The following is a 21719-nucleotide window of genomic DNA, read 5'->3' as shown; positions in this document are numbered from 1 at the left end:
TTAATGGCAGAATCGGTCAAAAAGCGCTCCAAATCTTCCTCCGCGCTGGCCAACAGAATAAACGCATCAGACACACCATCTTTTGGGTACCTGGGCACACTGAGATTGAGGGCAACCAAAGGGTTGATAGGATCGCTCGCGAGCATGCAAACCGAGCGGACCTAAATAGAGATCCTGAGGATTTCATGACAGTGATCCCAACGTACTCTGACATACTAAATTACCATAGAGGGACGAGAATCAGATATCCCCCGCCCCACAATACACTCACTCAACAACAGGCAGTTTACTGGCGACAGCTGCAGACAGGAACTTTCCCAAATTTACATATACTATGCAAAATGTTCCCAAGTCAATACAGGGACACATGCCCGTGGTGTGGTGCAATACCCACACTTTATCACATCACATGGGAGTGCAATACAAATAAGGAATTCCACAAAATAGAAAATCCGAGTGCGGAGCAGTGGGAGAGCGTGCTCTCCAGCGGCGACCCTAGCCTCCAACGGAAGCTGGTGGATCACGCCCGACGAGCAGCCACGCTCAGTGGTGCCCTGGAATAGGGGCGCCAACCATGTCGAGAGAACGACCATCAAAGAAATGGCAAGGAATTGGAACCCTCTTGAGCGCGCATCCTCGTAGGGAAAGACCGAAGATCACTTCAGAAGGCGGAAAAAGCTACCTTCGGCCATGCGCCAGTGTTTTATTTGACACCGTACAAACGCTACTACGATGCGTTCTATCGCGAGCATAACGGCGCAAGGTCAGACAATAAGAACATAACGTTACAAAGTAAAGTAGAGGAAATAATTACACTAACAAAATGCTGGTAAAGAAATTTACAAATGAATGAAAGTTGCGTAAAACTTTGCTAAAAAGACCTCGGCTCAGCCGATGGCCAAGCATCGCGCCCCACCAAGAGATCTTCCTCGCAGGTACCGGCGCCGAACCGCACCGCCAGATGCCCCTCGTCACAGGGACAACGCCGTTGCTGCGACCAGCGGCTCTTCGGAGGCAGCGTGGTAGGAGGACGGCTCAGGTCCAGGTGGATTAGGCGCAGCAGGGCCTCTCTGTCCAGGTCCCGCAAAAAGGTCGCCTGGCCCCTGTCCACAGGGAAATCGTCGTCGCATGAGCATTGGGAGGAACATCCTGCGAAATTGAAAGTTTTTAGGCACGTGAGGAGCGCCGTAGTAAATTGCTAAGCTGGCATGAGGGGCCTTTAAAACACTCCTTCGAGGAGTTATGAAATTTTAGAATATTAACGATAAGAAAATTGTAGCAAATTTCTACTTAAGTCTTTGTGCACATGTGTAGGAGACCTTCCCGCAGCTTCGGATTGACCGAAAAAAGTAGTTTTGTTGCAGTTATTTGTAAGCGGTTTCAAGAGCACCTGCTCAACAGCTGTGGCTCTGCTCGTACGCAGACCCGATGAAGTGGGTGAACGAGGCCGGTGAGAAATTTTTACAGGCAATGTAAAAACTACTTTGACTGGAAAATTACCGTGCAGATACTTCCTGTCTGTCTTTGTGGTGCACATTAATTTGAGTCACACATAGTCAGTCGCGCAAGATTGCCATAGTGTTATGTTAAATGTTTCTCTTTCTATGAAACCCGTAAATTAAATTATGGGGTTTTACGTGCCAAAACCACTTTCTGATTATGAGGCACGCCGTAGTGGAGGACTCCGGAAATTTCGACCACCTGGGGTTCTTTAACGTGCACCTAAATCTAAGTACACGGGTGTTTTCGCATTTCGCCCCCATCGAAATGCGGCCGCCGTGGCCGGGATTCGATCCCGCGACCTCGTGCTCAGCAGCCGAACACCATAGCCACTGAGCAACCACGGCGGGTTGAAAGCGACCTTGCACAATGGTAATACACAAGCTTGAATGGGAAACATCGTAAAGCTAGTCCCGCCAGAGAAATACACACATGTCGGTTATATTATGCTTCCCTTGGAATCGGTGACACAGCAGTCCTCGCATAAACTGAACGCGGAAAAAATAGCTTCCATTTCGGTTTATCCCCTTCCGGCTCTTGTATTATCCAGTCAAACGTACTGCAAATTCCAAAGCGACAGCTAGTTGTTCGCAGCCTAAGAATAATTTCGAGCGCTGCGTTAGAGAAAGTTACGGTGACAGACACGTGTCACTGTCTTTCCGTGCTTCGCGAGTGCACGTTCGCTTAAGGCGTGGCGAGAAACGAAAGCTTGTGTTCCAAAGTGAGGACGCACATAACTCCATGTATAAAATGTATCACTCCGTCCTCGGCACCGTGAAAGCTCCGTTGTCTGTGACAGCTAACGTTAACGGCGCCGACATACTCGGCGAGGGACTCTTAAACGGCTGCTCACCCAGGTTGGGACATCGCAAGCAGTCAAATGTGGTGCGTGGATCCCGCTGAGAGAAGCGTCCCCGCATAGGTGTTACTGATCGAAGCTCCAAACACAGCTGAAACTTCGTAGAAATGTCCGCACCTTTCTTCGAGAATTCTCCTCGGACTCTCTCAATAACTTCAGGCGTAGAGCGCTTCCGCGTCGCGAGCGTTGGTGCTGCAGTGAGGAGCAGCGCAAACGACTCTGACTTTCATGAGAAGCAAGGAGGACAAAACCGCCAGTGCAAGTTCACCGCCTTGAGAGAAAAAAGGGAGACTGAAAGAAAACAGCGATTCGAACTACTTGATTTGTATGCAAAAGCTACGACCGGAGATTGTGTAGTAGTAGCTAGAGTGAAAGTTGTCGCAAATAGGTTTGTAGGTGTCTGGCACATGTATTACGTATGGAAGAATAGCATCCGCGGCGGTTGCCGTGTGGGTATGGCGTTGCGCTGCTGAGCTCTAGGTCGCGGGTTCGACTCCGACCCGGGCGGTCGCATTTCGATGCGGTAGGAATGCACAAGGCACTCGTGTATATTTAGATTCTCGTTAAACAAATCACTAGATGGCCAAAATTAACCCGTAGTTTGGCACGCAGAACGCTAGAATTAATAATAGGCACGTTCCCGTACTGTCGTGACTAAGACACCTTCCCAGTATCAGCATTATTGATAGAGCAAATAGATACTTCCCTAAATAATTCTGTCTTTGAGTCAGTGCAATGACGAATATAGGTATATGTAACTGAATACTACTAAGTTATGTTGGTCGATCTTCCTTTGCAGACACTGAACCACCCAGTTGTGCTTCCTTCTCGTATTCAGGGCGTATCATCTCTCGGCGACCGCACACCGGTCACTCTCGCTTCGTTGGGACCCTACAGGTTGGTGGAAATACTATCATATCTTAGAAAATGACGCATCTTTTTTGTGTGTGTAAAAATGGTTTCTTTTTTAACTGATACTATAGCTGCCTCGTACTACTGCGTCATACGAGGCCTGTAAGGACAGCTTAAATAAAAACATAAGTGCACTACAGTCTAACTTCGTGACGTGTGTTGAATTTTTCCTATTGATTATTTAGTGAAACAGAAGTGAGTAGCCTAATGGGCGTTGAAAATGTTTTGGTATATAACCACAACACTAAATAACGGCCACCCTTTATTGCATTACCACGGCATTTTAAATTTCGAAGGTAACGGCAACACTAGGTCTAATATAGGTAAGCTTGACAAAAGAACGATTTTATGTACCATCTCCGCTTATACGGCACAACTATAGAAAGCCTTCTGTCACGTTTTATTAATTCACTAGTCTTGCCATTCATTCGCTTGTGTCTAAAACACTGGCCACGTATTGCATTGCGGTGGTAAGAATTGACGACCCGTGGACGAACAAGGGATGCACCAGTCTGGACGTAGCGTTTCGAAAGGGGGACTTTGCTTTCGTCAGAAGCAAGTCTTAAACCTAATGAGGACAACGACTTCGCAGGGACACTGGCTCGAGGCTGAGACTTCCCATGTTCTCCCGCCATTCATCAATGCCTGGTAGAAAAAATCGCCTTGCTTGTTGCAGCTTCCCCTCCCCGACGACGGAGTTTCGCGACATCTGTCCGTGGCAGGAAGGGTTCGACGCGCGGGGCACGCGTGGGCAGGATTTGTTCCGACATGAGATCCTGGCAGAACCTGTTGCGGTTCGGTTCGGCCACCAGGAAAAAGCTCAGCTTTCTCGTTTTCATAGCGTAATTGGGAAGGGCTTCACGTCTGAAGTTGCCCACTGCGACGACGATTTCCCTGTGGACAGGGGCCATACGACCTTTTTCCGGGACCTGGACAGTGAGGCCCTGCTATGCCTAATCCACCTGGAGCAGCGCCGTCCTCCAAACACGCTGCCTCCGGGAAGTCGCTGGCCGCAGCATCGGCGTTGTCCCTGCGACGAGGGGCATCCGGCGGTGCGGTTCGGCGTCGGTACCTGCGAGGAATATGTCCTTGAGGAACGCGATGCTTGACCATCGGCTGAGCCGAGGTCTTTTTAGCAAAGCTTAACGCAACTTTCAATCATTTGTAAATTTCTTTACCAGCATTTTGTTAGTGTAATTATTTCCTCTACATTACTTTGTAACGTTATGTTCTTATTGTCTGACCTTGCGCCGTTATGCTCGCGATAGAACGCATCCTAGTGGCGTTTGTACGGTGTCAAATAAAACGCTGGCGCATGGCCGAAGGTAGCTTTTTCCGCCTTCTGTAGTGATATTCGGTCTTTGTCTACGAGGATGGCGCTCAAGAGGGTTCCAATTGCTTGCCATTTCTTTGGTGGTCGTTCTCTCGACATGTCGTAAAATGTTCCCGACTGTCTGTACTGGTGCAAGAACACATTGTTTGCTGCCCATGCAGTTGAGGCCAGAGCATTTGGCATCAAAGGACACCAGGGTATGTCTTTTAGAAGCGCATCTTCTATCCCTACAGCCAAACAATATGCACGGCTGTCTCTGATGGTCACTGGTAGAAGGCGCACGCTACCTTTGTCCGTACGCTAGTTTTCGCATTTAGTTTTAAGATTTGAGTATCTCTTGCTTCTTATTCTAAGTTGACCTTTTCTGGAGTCCTTCACTAGTCGGACTTAAATTAAAGCTTCTCACGTTTCTTTGTTTATCAGTTTATCTGAAATAAAATACGCGCATCTTATTGTTTTATCGCTTATCAAAAAGTTCCATGCACAAACGTTCATAGCTGACTGATGTTAGCCGGCGCCATAGTATTCTGCAAGCGCTACCCGCTGCTGTCTGTGTCCGACGTAAGGAATGCTTTTCGGCACTGAAATTCCGGAACTGGGAGATACGACAAAAACCAAGACGGGGACCTGCACGTGTGGTTCCCCCGTAGCAGCTCTCTGCCAATAGACAGAGAGCGCACGTGTCAAACGATAGTCGATTTTTGCTGTGCGGTCAAATGAAGCTCGAACCAATGCTAAGCGAAGCTGGACAGGAATGTCCACAAAATTTTTTAGCCTTAGGCAGCAAAGACTCGTTTACGTTCTGAATTGTTTCAACAGTTTGCTTCAGTGCACTCATTGTCTGAAGGCGGAGCAGAAGCGTCGTCTTCGAAACTTTGCCTTCGAATTTCAGCTACTTTCTTCGTTTCTTATAATGTTCAAATCCATTTGCCTAAAAACGTCGCCACATTGCGCGCACCTACGAAAGTAGCAGGCACATGCAGGGCGCAGACCATCCTCCTGTTCAAGCAACGACTGCATGTATAGTCTGTTCCATTGAGCTCGACGTAGCCTTTCTTACACACCCACGTCCAACGCTGGCCGAAATGTGCACACATACTTCCGAGCTCAACGTAGCCCTCGCTGCTTATTCGCATCAACGCTGCTTCAAATGCGCGCGCGTACTTCTGAGCCAGCGCTGCGTAATTCTCATGAATTTGCTGCGGTTGATCGTCTCCCACGGCTCGAGCTCGCACGAGATGGATACAATAAGTGGTGGCGAGATATAGGTGCGCTGTTAAGCATCAGCTGCTATTCTTCACAGAATGGAAAGCCTAGAAGCCTTTTTGGGCGGAATACTTGCGGCTTTCGAAATGGCGCTCCGTTATAAAACGCTGGTCCGTCGGTCATCGCTCCCGTGAGATAATTAATTGGAGAGCAGGAAAGCTTTGTCGGAAGGAACGCGGATAGAGATCCAAGGAGGGGCAGGAATTCTTTTCGCATATCTGCGAGAAACTACAGTGATCAACGTTACGTGACCTATTCGACACTCAAAATATGCACAGGCCTAGGGAAGACCAATCACGCCTGTATCGACACCATCACTACCATCTTGATGGAAAAGTTTCGGAAGTTATTCTCGAAATACCTTTCAGTATATATTCATTGAACAGACATGATGGCTGCGTATTTTCTCGTAATAAACAGAACACGCGTCTCACCCGTGTCGATACTACGAGTTAGGTCTTTCTCATCACGGCAAACTAGTGTGAAGGAAATCTGCTGAAGCCGTTTTTCACTGCTTCCTCTTCACCTCACAATGGTCATTGACCAGAACAGTATCGTCCGGTTCATTGCATCTAATAACCTCTAGAGGTTCATAAAAAAGTGTCTCAATGCAGGCAGAATGTTTTCGCCAATGTGAATTGGCTCGTACGAAGAACATATTGAGCGACTTGCATCGCACATACCTTACGCCGTCTTTTCATGGCGGTGTTTTCAACAGCCCGGATGTCACGTTGACAGCCTTCCCGTAGGTGTTGTGATGACAGTAACGTGGCCAACGCAACACGCCTTCTAACGTACTCTAAAAACATCCGAAGTACCGCAAAGGGAAAACTGTACTATAATTCTCTGTACCCGAAGCTGATGCAGCATTTGAATCGTAAACAATATTTTTATTTTGCTCTACATTTGCTCTCGATTCAACTCCATCTGGAGCGTGCCCATAATCACGGTATGAGGGCAAATTTAAGAGGAACGGTTAAACATTCCTGCTGTGGCCGGAAATTCGCAAAGCAGTTCTCATAAGAGCATCGCGATGGCAATGGCATCCTGCATATAGTGTCAAGCTGTTGAAGAGGCGCTAATATTTCACGTGTTTCCGCGACAGCCAGAAAACATCCTGTATCACGTGATGAGGCAGCATAGGTACTTTCGGCGACAAGGGCTCGTGAGTGGTTTGTGGCCGTAACTGAGCGGCAGACGATCTTTCATGAATCCCGCACGTGCTTTATATGCTCCCTTCTGCGAATAATCCTGTTTAGTGCCCAACGTTATGTTGCGGCTCACTGGGACTCTTGGCAACCCGCCGTGGTTGCTCAGTGGCTATCGTGTTGGGCTGCTGAGCACGAGGTCGCAGGATCGAATCCCGGCCACGGCGGCCGCATTTCGATGGGGGCGAAATGTGAAAACACCCGTGTGCTTAGATTTAGGCGCACGTTAAAGAACCCCAGGTGGTCAAAATTTCCGGAGTCCACCACTACGGCGTGCCTCATAATCAGAATGTGGTTTTGGCACGTAAAACCCCAAATATTATTATTATTATTATTGGGACTCTTGGCAAGATCAGCAACTGGCACTGGTCGTTTTGCTGCGATTTTTTCTTTTATTCGCTTCTTTCTAATGATTGTCCATGCACTTCAACAAAGTAACGCCCGTTTAGCGTTCGTCGTTTAGCTTCTGCCAACATCGCTTCTTTCGCACTTACGACTTGAGAACGTTGTACACAGGGGACACTGTGCGACAACTTGAGCGTCGAGGACGATCTCCGTTATGCCCCTTTTCCCTGAGGTAGTTGCTGTAGAGGACGGCTATGCGACTTTCGGGTGGCCCATCGTCTTGGGAGAACAGGAGTGTCATGCTAAGAGCAGAAAGGCTTACTGCAGTAGAGCTTGCTTTTGACGAGATGCTGCAGTGCCAGTGGAGCGGTTGTCCGCGCATTTCCGAAGATGGACGTTCCTGCACATCGTATTTTGTCAATATTTAAAAAAAAACACTAATGTTTTCAGGTAAATAAAAGCGAAAGGAGAGTATACCCGGAGGCACAAATATCTCGTTGCCAGCCTTAGTAAATATGAATGTAACTATCGCTGCTTCTTCTTTTGTTACTCTTTCACGCGGCGATGCTCACAGCACTGAAAAAGTAAGTGTTGAGCTGCAGAGCACGAGGTCTCGGGACAGAATCCAGGCCACGACGGCCGCCTTTCGATGGGGGCCGAAATGCGAAAACACCCGTGTACTTACATTCAGGTGCACGTTAAAGAAATCCAGGTGGTCGAAATTTCCGGAGTCCTCCACTACGGCGTGCCTCATAAAGTGGTGTTGGCAGGTAAAACCCCATTTTTTAATTTCTTTCTTTTCAAAAGTAACAACGCGTATCATGGAACCAGAAGGCAAAAGAAAAGGAAGACCGGGAGGATTAGCGATGTGAGTGGTGGTTTTATTTGACGCCTATACGTGGTAATTAGTTTGGCTGTGTTCGGTGGTTTATATTTTAAACTAATATTCAGTTACGCATGATGTATGTACTTCCACCACCACGCCCCTTGTGCAAAAGTATCCCCAATTACTCCTAAGTCCAATGCCAATGCAACTATGTTAAGTTGACCGCTATTTTAGGCCAAGATACCTCGCTCCGGCCTGAAGTCAGCTGGATAACACTCTCGTCATAAAGTTTCATAAATCGGTCTCCGCGCATTGCCGAAGGCTCTAAGCAGCACACGCAATGCTAAGCGCACAAGGAAAACATTTGTGTTGCAGGGCTGTCGAAGAGTCTCGAATAACATAGCAGCGAATAACAGCGAAATTGACGATCCCATGGTGTAAAATTTCTACAGCGCGAAGCACCGAAGTGTGGAAAGAAAGCTCAAAAATGACGAAGGAAGCGCTCGTGTTTGTCCTCTTGCAATCCTTCTTCCTTCGTCCTTTTTGGCCTTTCTTTCCGCAGTTCAGTGTGTCGCACTGCAGAAATTTTACATCGTGAACACAGCAGCGTTAGAACTGAGATTGATACAGATTACAAAGCACAAACATCCAGGAGCATACTTTTGTTCGAATGTGTAGTAGCATCGACATCGAGGAAGATGAGAACGGCGGCTGGCTAGGGAAGGGCCATACCCTATGAAGCGAAGCGGGCGCGCGGCTCCGATCACGCGCGGCTGGCGTGAGGTGGTCGGGAGACTTCGTCCACCAAGGAATGACCGTCGGCTATGGCCTTCTGCTCAGTAAAAATGTGCTCTTGTTGATTGTGGCTCATCTTCACCACTGATTTTGCACGCCACCAGTGCGTCATACAAACGTCAAAAAATGTTCGAGCTTTCAGCTCGCAAGCTCAGCGGCCATGGAACTTGAACTTGTGCAAGGTGAGGGTAGTTCTTCAGCTGTTATTCGTTCCAGATGTGAGTGGGGTTGCAGTGAAGGAAGCTCATTCCTTTAACTTTCCTTAGGTTGGGCGTTATTGTAAAAAGTTATAAAGGAGCTCTGCAACACAGACGTTTTCGTTTTCTTTTGTTTCAGTTATTTACCCTCACCTTCACTAGGGAATCAAGATGCATGCGTCGGTCTTGCTTAGACATGAACGCGACCATTGGCGACTTTGCTGGGCCGAACGTATGAGACTGCTGGTATAGGTGAAAAAGAAAGTCTGCTACTTTATCTGCAACATTCCTAGCACACTTGGCTTCTGCTTTGCTGTTCGGTACTCTCGTCTCATCGTATTTGCAATTTCCCCACCACCCCTTTTTCCAGTGCCATGCTGCTCATGCAACTTCCGTGATTAGCCGTCAAACGACAAGCGGGCGCGAAGCATTGAAAAACACCCTAGAAAAGGAATTTTGTAGCCCTTTGTTGTCACTTTTGTTTTTTCTTCCGAATTTTCGCAGGAACTTCCGTCACGAAAAAGTTTAGATTCGCGCATGGGTTTTCTTCTTGGAAACCGGCACACGGGTACTGGCGAGTAACGGTAACCACTGACCAAGAAGGAATCTCTCTTCTACGTTGCACACGGCTTCAGGCATTCATTAGTCTCGCTGATAGTTACAGTTCTTACTTGCGCCCTCTACAATTTCTTCTTCCGGCAGTCGTGCTTTTCTTGCTTGACACTCTCGGCCGCAGCCGCCATTATGCTGCCGCAGAATTGTCGATTTCAGCGTTTGTGCGCTTATCCCGTGCGACCTGCGGGGGTTTCGCGTTCTGCTGACATTTAGTAGCTGTCGCACGTGCACTTCGGTCTCACGATGAACTAGCGATTACTGGCTGAGATTGTGCTACTTAGAAAAAGCAGCATGAGCGATGCTGTTCTGAGACACGACGAGGGATTGCACAGTTAATAACAAAGTAGTAATTTTATGTGATGTCGTTAGATGGCACCTACTACCCGAAAAGCAGAAACCGCGGCCACCCACTTGCAGTGATCGGAGCGAAATTTAGAGGGGAGTGAGTGGAACGCGCAGAAAAGTGCATACAACGATCATTGCCTAATTTTCTAGAGGATGACATGCACTAAAAGAGCAATGGCGGACTCGTCGTCGGTATTCGCCATTATCAAATGGCCTTACAGCGTCCTAGGAAAGGAAGCATAGCTCTTGCTTTTAATTCGCCCATCTAACGTAGCTTCAATGCGGAGGTTTGGCCATTCAGAGCGATAGCTGTTATGCATTCGCTGCTCAGGTCGCTTTTATGTCCGCCAGTGCCATTGCTGGAATCCTGGAATGCATTGTGACAAAATTATAAGGAAACAAAATTTTCATTCCGCCGTGAAAATTGGAAGTTACCAGCAACGGATTGGCAGTAGAGGGTTATACCTCTCGGGCACTAACCTGACGCTACAGCTGTGGAAAATGTTGATATTGGAGAGCGCGATCGTGCCAGCAGCTGCCATGGCTGGATAACGCCCGCTCATCACACCTGTTTTTGCTAGAGCTAGCCTGCGCACCTTCTTCCCGTTTTAGCACGACGCATTCCTAGCTAAAAAAATATGGGGTTTTATGTGCCAAAACCACTTCCTGATTATGAGGCACGCCGTAGTGGAGGACTCCGGGAATTTCGACCACTTGGGGTTCTTTAACGTGCACATAAATCTAAGCACACGGGTGTTTTCGCATTTCGCCCCCATCGAAATGCGGCCGCCGTGGCCGGCATTCGATCCCGCAACCTTGTGCTCAGCAGCCCAACAGCATAGCCACTGAGCAACCACGGCGGGTCATTCTCAGCTACGGAGACGGTCCTAAATTAAGCTTTCCTGTTGTTGTCGCGTTTGTTGTTGTTGACCTCAATGGTAGTGGCGCATGCGCACTGTAGGGGATTGGCCATATGTTGTGTTCCAAATTGTTAATTCGCTTCGTGTCGTATGTGTTTCTTTTTCCTCTATGTGATGGCAGTGATTGATCATAACAACAATAATAATAATATGGTTATTATGAACAATATTAAGAATAAAACTTTCATTATTTCTTGAAGAAATACATTCATTAGGCCTGCCATGGCCTCATTAGGCTTGACTAGCAGAGTTTGACAGGCAGCATACAAACTGTTACAATATCAATAGAAGGAAAAAAAGAACTACCAAAAATGAATAAATGTGTATACATTAACCGATACGCACATTAAACCCATCTATAACACATGTACATATATGCAGATATACAGGTTTTAGAAGCACATCTGGAGCGTACAATTATCACCATGCTACACTATTAATTTGCATGACACAATAAATGAATACATGATTACAAACAACAAAGTGAGTTGAAAAAACATAGTAAATGGCCACATTATGCTTAGCAACAGAGTACAGAGAATGACACCGCATTGCGGTCTCAAATCAAGTTCAAGTACAGTCTCGTTTTCTATTTCCTTTTCAATCTATTACGGCAGTATGCGCGAGTGACGAATGGCAACCGTGCTAAAAAAAAGAAATTCATTAGGACGACTACCATTTATAGGACATATATATTCCAGGAAAACAGCATGTATCCAGTGTCGCGAAAATTCAACACCACTGCGAAGCTTTTGAAGAACCGCCACTTCAACTGGCCATAAAAACCCCCCACGCCAAATATTTATTGATCAAGTAGTTTCCATTTTAGAGCAGTTCGTCTGAACACAAATGAAATTTACGTTTCTCTGTCTCCAACACTGCAGGCAGCATTTATTATTTATCTTGTAAATGGCCGAATGAGTGACTTCAAACTTTAATAGGACGCACGGCGACACACGCACTCCGAGTACACAACGATGGGGTGCCTGCAACAGTTCGTGACCACTGTTGACTTTACGCACACGCGCGCTAGGTGATTAGTTGCCGCCGCATTATCGAACTTGGCAGGACACTTTGTATTCGCTGCCACTGGAAGGAATCGGAAGAATAGCAACAGTGTGCACTCCCGCACCTAACCTTTGCGACGACACGCTCGGAAACGGAGGAGCTAACGACCATGGACCATCGAAGGCTGCGGGACCATAAACATGAAGCATATAACTCTAATGGAACAATAGGGCACGTCTTTTTTTTTTCAATTGAAAGCGCAGTGCTTTTTTTCAAGCCAGCGTATGCACAGCTCTTCGTACAATAAATATGGCCGTGGTTGCAACATTCTCACAGTATCTACGTGCATAGAAATCTGTGTACACATATTGGGCATATAACTCAACACCTCCTTCGTAGCGTCTACGTGATCGAGGCAGACAGTGATCAAGCAGTTCTGTGCCGTGGCTGCATATATGCAGCTCATAAATTCTATTGGACGTAATAAAAGCAATACTTGCCGCTTAATTCGAGCATTGAAGCTGAAGTTCGCTGACACACGCTTTTACATTAAGGCACAAATTTCATTTAGAAAGTTGCTTCGTTTCTTTCATAGAAGCCTTCATTAGTTGCACAGCTTCATACGCTTGAAGAAAGGCGCCTATTATCCATTCTGCTTCTCCAAATGACGATCAGAGGCAGATAGAGTTCGTCGCCAATTCGTGTTATTTATCGGAGAATGCAAGCCTGCATCGTTCTCACTTGTTACTACCTTTGTTTACTTTTTCTCTATCAAATGCCGAGGATTTCCCGACGAGATTTCACAGCTCGTGGCGATTTCGCGAGAGCTTTTCGCAAAACTCTGTCGCAGCAATATGGCAGCAATTTCCCAAGCAATATAGATAGTGCAACCACGTTACTGTTCATTTATTTGCTCACTCTCGCAGCGTGGGAATGCTGCTGCGAAACCATAAATTGCCGATGTAAGATTTCACATTAACATGTTACAGATGACCTTCTTATGAAGTATTGTCGAAGTCGAGTTTCGTCTTGTACAGCCCATACATGAGAAATAATGGCGCTTCATCGACTACCTCACACTTTTCTGGCTGGGTGCCTTTTTTCGCCCTGTGAAGTATCTGGTTTAGTTTCTACTGCAATATCTACTGTTTATTTACCTTCTTTAGTCGGCTTTGCAGCTCGAATTTACTGCAATTCATGATACGGTGCAAAATTTGGTGCTAGGCTCTGCAAAATCACAAAACAGTGGGCACAAAGAGAAACAAAATAAAGTGAATTTGAAGTCACTGCGTCCTTCAGCTCACTAATGATAAAGTTCAACGAGTTCCATCTTTGGGGAGCGAAGTAAAACACTCACCTATGGTCTGACATTGAAAAGTCACCACTCCTTGCATTTATTGGTTTGAAATTTAGTAAAACACTTCATTCAGGACTTGCTTCATAAAAAGTTCTTTAAACAACTTTTACGTTCCAAGGAAGCAAAATTTTAGCCTAGCTTCGGCATTAATGTGACTTAGCCTCTAAAGTTAAATACGCTATCATGGTCATAGCAGCAAACAATGGCATTAGCCAGTCTTCGTCTCCTTAAAGAAACAACTCGAGCGCATTCGGGCAGTCTGTAGACGTATAAAAGAGTACGTAGTACAGCAGACCACTTTGAGATGACTTCATTTTGGTCATTAACACCGAAACTACCACCCTTTTTTAAAGCCAAGCTATCTCTGCTCATTTTCCCGGATTTGCATGACTGCCTGGCTGAGTGCCCTGGTTTTCCGAGTGCTGGGTTCCACTGGGTCGGTCGCTAAATCGGTGGATATATTTGCGGATATTTATACAGTGGATATATGTGCACCAAATGAAAGCACCTACGAACGGACTGATGTAACCCTTGCATAATGAGAAAATATGTGCACCTATATTCTGCGTAAGAAAGAAACTAACTGGCTATTTAAAACGCAATATATAGTGTCGTTCAACGGGTATCTCTAAAGCACAACGATGTTTTAATAAAGGGGTGACCTATGTTTAACCGCTTCATTTATTTACTTTATCTCCTCTGATTTAGCCACTCATTATGTGCCATTGAGTGTGAGTCCACCCTTGGCGAGTCCATCAGAATGGATATGTCACACTGCGACACAAGTGGTAAAAAATCTCTAGATCTTGCTTGACATGTGTCGCATTTTTTTATGCATACACCTCTCCTCCCCACTCATCGCTCGATAAGCATCATGCATCGTCTTGGTAATTGTGACACACTGCGTACATACGTGTCACATGGTGCATTTGTCTGATTTAGAGTTTGTATTAAAAATATCGTAATAACTTGCCACCGGTGTAGTGCACGAACGTAAAAGCTGGATGACAATAAATTTGTGACCTTTGTGTTGAATAAACACGTTGCATAGGATTAAAGTAAACACATTTGTACGCATCGCCGTTACTTGTAGGGTACTTAGCTAAACGCTTCACTAAAAAAAGAAAACACTCGTGCACCGTACTTTGGGTTCACGTTAAAGAATCCCGATTGGTCAAAATAATCCAGCGCTCTCCACCGCGCCGTGCCATCGAACCCTCAGTGCAGATTCAAGATGTTAATTCACACAATTTAAATTATTGCTCGCGAACCGTGATGTAAAAAAAAAAACTAAAAAGAATCGCCCGAACGGGGGCTCGAACCCCGGACCGTTAGGTTAAAAGCCTAACGCTCTACCGACTGAGCTATCCGGGCTTTTTTTTTTTTTCTTTCATGGTATTTATTACAGTAGCAGCAACCCGATATTCACCAGTCGTGCATAGTCAGAGTATGGAGAGCACAGTCGTAGTCACTCAGAGAAAAGGCATCGTTCATACTGTGGGTAGAAATGTGGCTTCACTTTAGAAGGGTGGTAAGGATAGGCACCTCACCAAAATGGGGTACCAGTCCGGCTGGGTATCAAGTCCATCATAAACCTGCTTTAGGTGTAGTGTCATTTGAATGAAATTCACCCTTGTAGGTACAACCGTTTCGGCGTTTCGGTCCATCATTCGCGTTTTCCACAAACTGTGCATTCCGATGAGAAAAAACATATCGAAAGGTGCACTATTATCAGCGGTCGGCAGCAGGTATCGCACAGTATGAGCGTTGATGTCAAAGTCTTTTTTCAAAGTCCGTTGGAGGACATCCCAAAATAGTATGGCGTCGGTGCAGCTAATAAAACAGTGTTCAATCGTCTCTGGCACGTCGTCACAAAGGCGACAGTTAACAGAAGTGACAAAGATACCCATTTTCTGTAGCCATGTTTTAACCGGTATGGTTTCACTATGAAGTTTATAAAACAATGTTTTGCAGCAAGGGGATATATACATTTTACGAACTCGCTTTAGAACATCGTGACCTGGCCATTGAATATATAGTGATCGGTAAAATGGAGGCGGAAAAAGCATGGACAATAGATCTTTGTATAACGTTTTACGCGACACAGAGTACAAGTATTCAGTGGAAAACCGAACTGTCAGGAAACGAACCGCCAAGTAAACTTCTTGCATGAACCCCCACAAGCATAAACGCGAAGAAAAATTCGAAGAAACGATTAAATCCGGTAAAGCATTAACAAGTGTGACTTGCATGAATGACCGAATTATAGGATGTGATGTATCACGAAAAAAGAAAAAACGAGACACTATTTGCCGCACATAAAGATGTACTAAACCCAGCCCACCTTCACTAACGGGCCTGAAAATATTGTCTCGCCTCATGGGCTCAAAAGTGGAAGACCATACGAAGGTCGCAAAGATTCGGTGAAAGCGTTGGATGTAGAGCCTGGCACAATGTATAACTTGCAATACATAGTAAATTTTTGTTGCCAAGAACTTATTGCAGGCCTCGGCTTTCCCAAAAATAGAAAGTCGATGTGGAATGAATGTCTGGGCGTAACCTTGCAGGGCAGAAACCTGTTCTTTCCAATAGTGTGCGCTTAATTTATATGCGTCTAGCGGCACGCCGAGATACTTTGGCGGGACACCGGTCCAATTAACGCCTGCAAACTGTTCTGGTGTATAGCACCATGCGCCAAACCATAAGCCTAAGCTTTTTGCGGAGTTCATTCGTGCTCCTGATACGCTGCCAAATTCCTCTATTGTTGATACTACCTTTTCAACACTGGACTTATCCGTGCAGAAGAACGCTAAATCATCTGCATAAGCTAAGACTTTTACTTCATTACCCAGTATATTGAAGCCATGGATGTCACTCGACTGAATTACGCTTAAGCATAGCGGTTCCAGATAAAGGGCGAATAGTAATGGGGACATAGGGCATCCTTGTTTTACCGAAGAGCAAATGGAAACTGGTTTAGAGAGTTGGCCATTAATAACTAAACGAGTGGTACAACACGTATAGCATAGCCTAATGCCTTTAAGCACAACGGAGCCAACATTGGCATGCTCCAGAAGTGTAAATAGATAGGAGTGACTGACACGGTCAAAAGCTTTAGCAAGGTCTACCTGGAGCATTGCAAGCTGTTCAGTGGAACCGTAACAATACTGAAGGAGTGTACGGGCGATATGTATGTTGGTTTGAATGGATCTGCCTCTAATTCCACACGTCTGATGGGAACCAATGAGAATTGACATCGCAAATTGCAATCTATTCGATAAAATTTTTGCAAAAATTTTATAATCTACGTTTGACAATGTGATTGGCCTGTAGCTTTCAACAGAACGCAGTTTCTCTTTATCTGAACTTTTTGGAATTAAAACTGTGTGGGTTTTGCAAAAAGATTGCGGAAGGGCGTCTACCTCTAAGCTTGTAATAAAAATGTCCAATAATATGGCACTGATAACTGATTTGAAAGCTTTGTAAAATTCACAGGAAAGTCCATCAGGGCCGGGTGTTTTCGACAGCGGCAGCTGATCAATAGCTAGCTCAATTTCTTGTATCGTAAGGGTATCACTAATGCATGCACAGTCATCATCCTGTAAAGGTTTTACGAGAGACACAAAACTCTCTAAAACTTTTGCATCGTGATCATCGGGCCGAGCACTAAACAGCACACTGTAGTAAGTTTCGAACTTAGAAATTATGTCATTCGTATTTGTTAAAAGAGTACCTTCGGAGTATATTTCCGGAATTACTTTGGAAACAGCGTGACGTCGCTCGTCAAGTAAAGCTTGGCGTGTTGGTTGCTCAGACTGCAGAGCACGCCTATTTCGAGATCGAACTCGCGCACCTCTGTAACGCAGTGCATCATACTTTTGCAACTCACATTTAAGATTTTCTATGTCAACAATGTAAGTGCCTGGCATTTCGCATTCCATCTGGTAAAGGTTGTGTAGGCTTTTAAGAAGTAATGTTTCTTCATTTTTTCTATAGAATGCTTTCAGCGATCCAATTTCTATAGCCACTGTACGAACCTCTTGTTTAAAGAGTTCCCAAGCTGCAAATAACGGCAAGTCAGTGGAAAGAGAATGTTTTAGGGTCATGCGTACGCGATTAATAAAATCCTGATCATTTAGGAGCTCAGAGTTAAGTTTCCAGAGTGCCCACTGTGGTCGGAAATTGGTTACAGATTTCTCACCAATCTTTGCGATAACCATGCAATGATCCGAGAACGAAACTGGGATAGTAGTGCAGGACAGTTCCCGGGAGAGGAGTGATGAAGAAACATAAATCCGATCAAGGCGGGCATAAGAGCGACCTTGAATTCGTGTATAAGAGCGAGCTCCCTGTCCCGACACTCCTATATCAACGAGCCCTGCATTTTCTATTATGTTAGACAAAACTTCACCACTCCTGTCCCGCTGAGTGTTAATGCCGCTTCGATCGCACGGATCACATACACAATTGAAATCGCCCATTAACACAATGCAACGATCACATTCCATTAGACTACGCACAGTATCAAATAAGACAATTCGTTTTGCAGCGTCATTAAATGCATAGACGTTGACTAATCGCCATGGCACACCCTGCAACACAAAATCACAGCATATATAGCGGCCTTCAGTGTCTACATGGTAACTAAGTGCTGAACAAAGTAGGCTCTTTTTCAGAAACAGGAAACAGCCCGCGGATAAACCAAGAGCGTGTGAAACGCAGACGTTATATTCAGACAGAAAAGGTCGCAAAGCCCTTTCTGTCTCGTCATCACTCTCAATCTTCGTCTCCTGCACGGCGACGAAGTCGAGCCGCTTCCTAGACAAAAGCCGGCGAAGCTGCGCCTGTTTCTGCAAAGACCTAAGGCCTCTCACGTTTAAAGTTGCGAAGAGAAGTTGTTGGGACAGGGCCATGGTGAATACCAACTATTTAGACTTAATTCTCTATGCGGTCGGTCTTAGAGGGTAACGGTGAGGCTCCCTCCGAACCCTCACCAGGCCTCCTGGACCTTGATCGCCGGCACTGTCCTGAGTGTGTCGATGTTTTGCGGCGACGTGCTTTCCTTGTGGTACTGGCCGTCTCGCTGTCTGTGCTTGATTCTGATCTGTTAGTCGCACGGCGCTTCGGAATTGACGTATCCGCGCTACTTCGTCTGTCTTCTGACAGCATAGCGCACGTGTTGACGTGCTTCGGTGTAGCAGATGAGTCATCAGCGGCTGTCTCATTCGCTGGCTGGGCGGAAACAGTCTGCGTGGTAGCGGGCACTTCTTTCTCTTCGCTACTTTCCTTTTCCACGGGCGGTTCTGCGATGTCATTGTCTTCAACATGTAGAGGGGCTTTACTGGCACAGCTGCTATTCGCGGAAGAGGGAACGTCTCCCGTTGCGTCGAGAACCTCAGTAACATCCATTATGTGTTCCTGCAGGCTTTCTTCTGGAGGCCTTGTCCTGTGTCGTAGCTTGTCGGCGTATGTCACAACACATTCTTCATCTGTGTGGCCAAAGCGTCGGCAGGCTTCACAACGTGGGGTTCTGCAGTTTCGACGAATGTGCCCAACCTTGTTACAGCGGAGACAAAGTGGGGGCCGGCCTGGAATCAATACAAGGCTCTGCACTCCACAAACGTGTAGCAGATGTGGAACGTCGCCCACGCCGACTCTATCGGCAAGAGTCAACACCACGTCACGATTTAGGGTACGCATTTGCTCCATTTCCGATACTCTCCAGCTTTCTGCTGATATGGACTTCACTTTCCCGTAAGCCTGGAGCGCATCTCGAATGTGATCGTCTGCCAAACGCTCAGGAAGCCATAAAAGCTTCATTTTCACTTCTGTGGCCTCGGGGTCAATAACGAGGCAGCGTCTACCTTTTACGGATAATTCTCCGCACGTGACTAGCTTTGATTTTGTAATTGATGATTTGCACGTCACCATCCACACGTGTGACATCTGAAATTGACCGATGGAACTTATTTCCTTCAGGTCAATAACGTTCCGAAGGGCGTCTCTGAAGTCTTGGGCTCTGTACGGTCGACCACTTAAGTCAGCATGCAGGAAAACGGAGTCCACAACCAGCTTACCGGTAGGAAGACGAGGTATCACAACACGGTAGTCATTGCTGCTGGCTGAAGCCTGAGCAGCACCTCGGCCAGGGGCCGATAAATCCTTTGGAGCGGAGAACATGAAAAAAGCGACCGTTCGGAACGCCGTCTTCTTCTTCCTCTTTCCTTAATTACTTTAATATTACCGGCTTGTCAAAGGAAAGTACAATGTGAATATTACATGGCCATAAAAAAAGAACTAATCAATGCCGGACCAGTGTGGTGTGATAAGAACGATGAAGGCTAGTCACTTTGTCCAAAGCACTTAACCAATCAGGAGGATCACTCTGTGCACAGAAAAATTCGCGCATATATAACACACTTTCAATGAAGTATTCATGTGCTGGGGCCTGAACAATGCGCTCATGTCTAATATCCATATGCGTTTGCCACACGCTGTGCATGCACAGAAGCATTAACAGATCAACAGGCACTCCCTCTGGTTCCGCGCATGGCAGGAAGCGTATCCCGAAAGCACTTAACGGCAATTCCTTTTTAAAGCTACGTTTTAGAATATCCCACAAAAACACTGCGTCATGGCAGTCCAAAAAGATATGCTCAATCGTCTCCGGTTTTTTGCATATAAAGCAATTCACAGATCAAGGTACAAAAATGCCTTGGCTTTGCAGCCACGGTTTCACTGGGAGAGTGCCTGTATGTAGTTGAAAAAACAGATTTAACAGAAGCTCTTACCGGCATTCGTTTAACTCTCTTAGGAACATCTCGTTCTGAACCTAAAACAAATACTGTAGTATACTACGGTACAGACAAGAATACATCAACAAGATCTTTATACAACTTCTTAGTAGTAACAGCGGCCATATATTCACTAGAAAATCTTGCTTTTAGTATTTGGAATGACGCGACCACTTCACGCAAAAAATCACTTAAAGGCATTGGCTCCTTATGCATGGACGACACTACATAATCAGGCAATGAATCGCGCAGTCGAGCTTGAATCATTGTTCTCAGAAAAACATCTTTTGATCGCACAAAAAAAGAAACCTGCTTACAATCTGTTTGAGGAACAAATGCGACAAACCCAGCCCACCATTCAACACACTATGGAACAGACTACTACGGCTTGTACGTTCCCATGTTGAGGCCCACATAAACATCGCAAATACTCTATGCAGCTTTTGCACAGACATCCTCGTCAGACATAACGCTTGCATCACATAAAAGATTTGAGCAACTAAAAACAAATTACACACGGTGGCTCTTGCAAACATCGAAAATTTATGCCCTCCACATTTGCCGTCCTGGGTTTTCACTCGCACTACTTTATTGTCCCAATATTCTTTGCTATCTCGATAATGTTTAAGGGGACACCTAGGTAGGTGCCTGGAGTTACCGCACACTGGATGTTACAAAAAGACTCAGGCTTGTATTGCTAATTCCCATGCCAAAAACTAAGACACTTGTTCCAGTTAATAGCACTTCCACTTGCAGTACAAAATTTTACAGCCTCTTGTACAACTGCTTTAACACTGTCATGGTCCTTACAAAACACTCCTACATCATCAGCATATGCTGAGACTCGAACTTCAGTTTTATGAAAAGTGTAACCCTGGATGTTTGGGCACTTCAGCAGCCGCAAAGAAAAGGGCTCGAGGTATAGAGCGAAAAGCAGGGGGGATAAAGGGCAGCATTGTCTGGCTACTAGCTTCTAGAGCGTGCACAACGTCGTCCTCTAATCTCGGCATCAGCGACAGGTATTCTGTTCTGATGTTCTGAAGTAGTCAGTGTTCGGTGTATTAAGGCTGAATATATATGTGTAATGTTCGACGAATGCCTGCTTTATTATTTCTCTTCGATTTGTGATTTCGTTTTGATAGCATATTTATGTTATCTCTTTTGACAGAGCGTGCCTTTTTTCATCAATGAGCGCGCGTTTGGTGGGCGTTTCTCCGGACCACAGTTTTTCGTTACGCGCCCTTATCACTGCGCCACGGTACATTTCTTCGTCTATTGCCTCGAGCTTAATTTTGACCTCTTTAATTTCTTTTGTGAACAATCCCGGCTCGTAGCACTCCATACTTAGCATAAAATCTAGGGCACTCTGCAGCTCCTTAATTCGTTGTTTTCGTTTTCGCCGAAGCGCACAAGATCTATCAATAGCGGCTATTTTAATA

The 21719-nt window shown here is 45.8% G+C and overlaps 1 protein-coding gene and 1 non-coding gene across 2 annotated transcripts; both read right to left on the bottom strand.

The window, feature by feature from the left end:
• Nucleotides 1–14787: 14787 nt before the first annotated feature.
• On the bottom strand, nt 14788–14860 carry TRNAK-UUU (transfer RNA lysine (anticodon UUU)). Its single transcript has one exon. It is a non-coding gene; the product is annotated as a tRNA-Lys (tRNA).
• A 3561-nt stretch (nt 14861–18421) lies between these two features.
• LOC139052472 (uncharacterized) lies at nt 18422–19688 on the bottom strand. The gene has a single exon (XM_070529589.1). The coding sequence runs from the start codon at nt 19664–19666 to the stop codon at nt 18422–18424; it is 1245 nt and encodes a 414-aa protein (XP_070385690.1). The 5' UTR covers nt 19667–19688.
• Between the last annotated feature and the right edge of the window lie 2031 nt (nt 19689–21719).

Source organism: Dermacentor albipictus, unplaced genomic scaffold, assembly GCF_038994185.2.
Source record: "Dermacentor albipictus isolate Rhodes 1998 colony unplaced genomic scaffold, USDA_Dalb.pri_finalv2 scaffold_24, whole genome shotgun sequence".
NCBI classification, from domain to species: domain Eukaryota; kingdom Metazoa; phylum Arthropoda; class Arachnida; order Ixodida; family Ixodidae; genus Dermacentor; species Dermacentor albipictus.
This window is presented reverse-complemented; position numbering and strand designations above follow the sequence as displayed.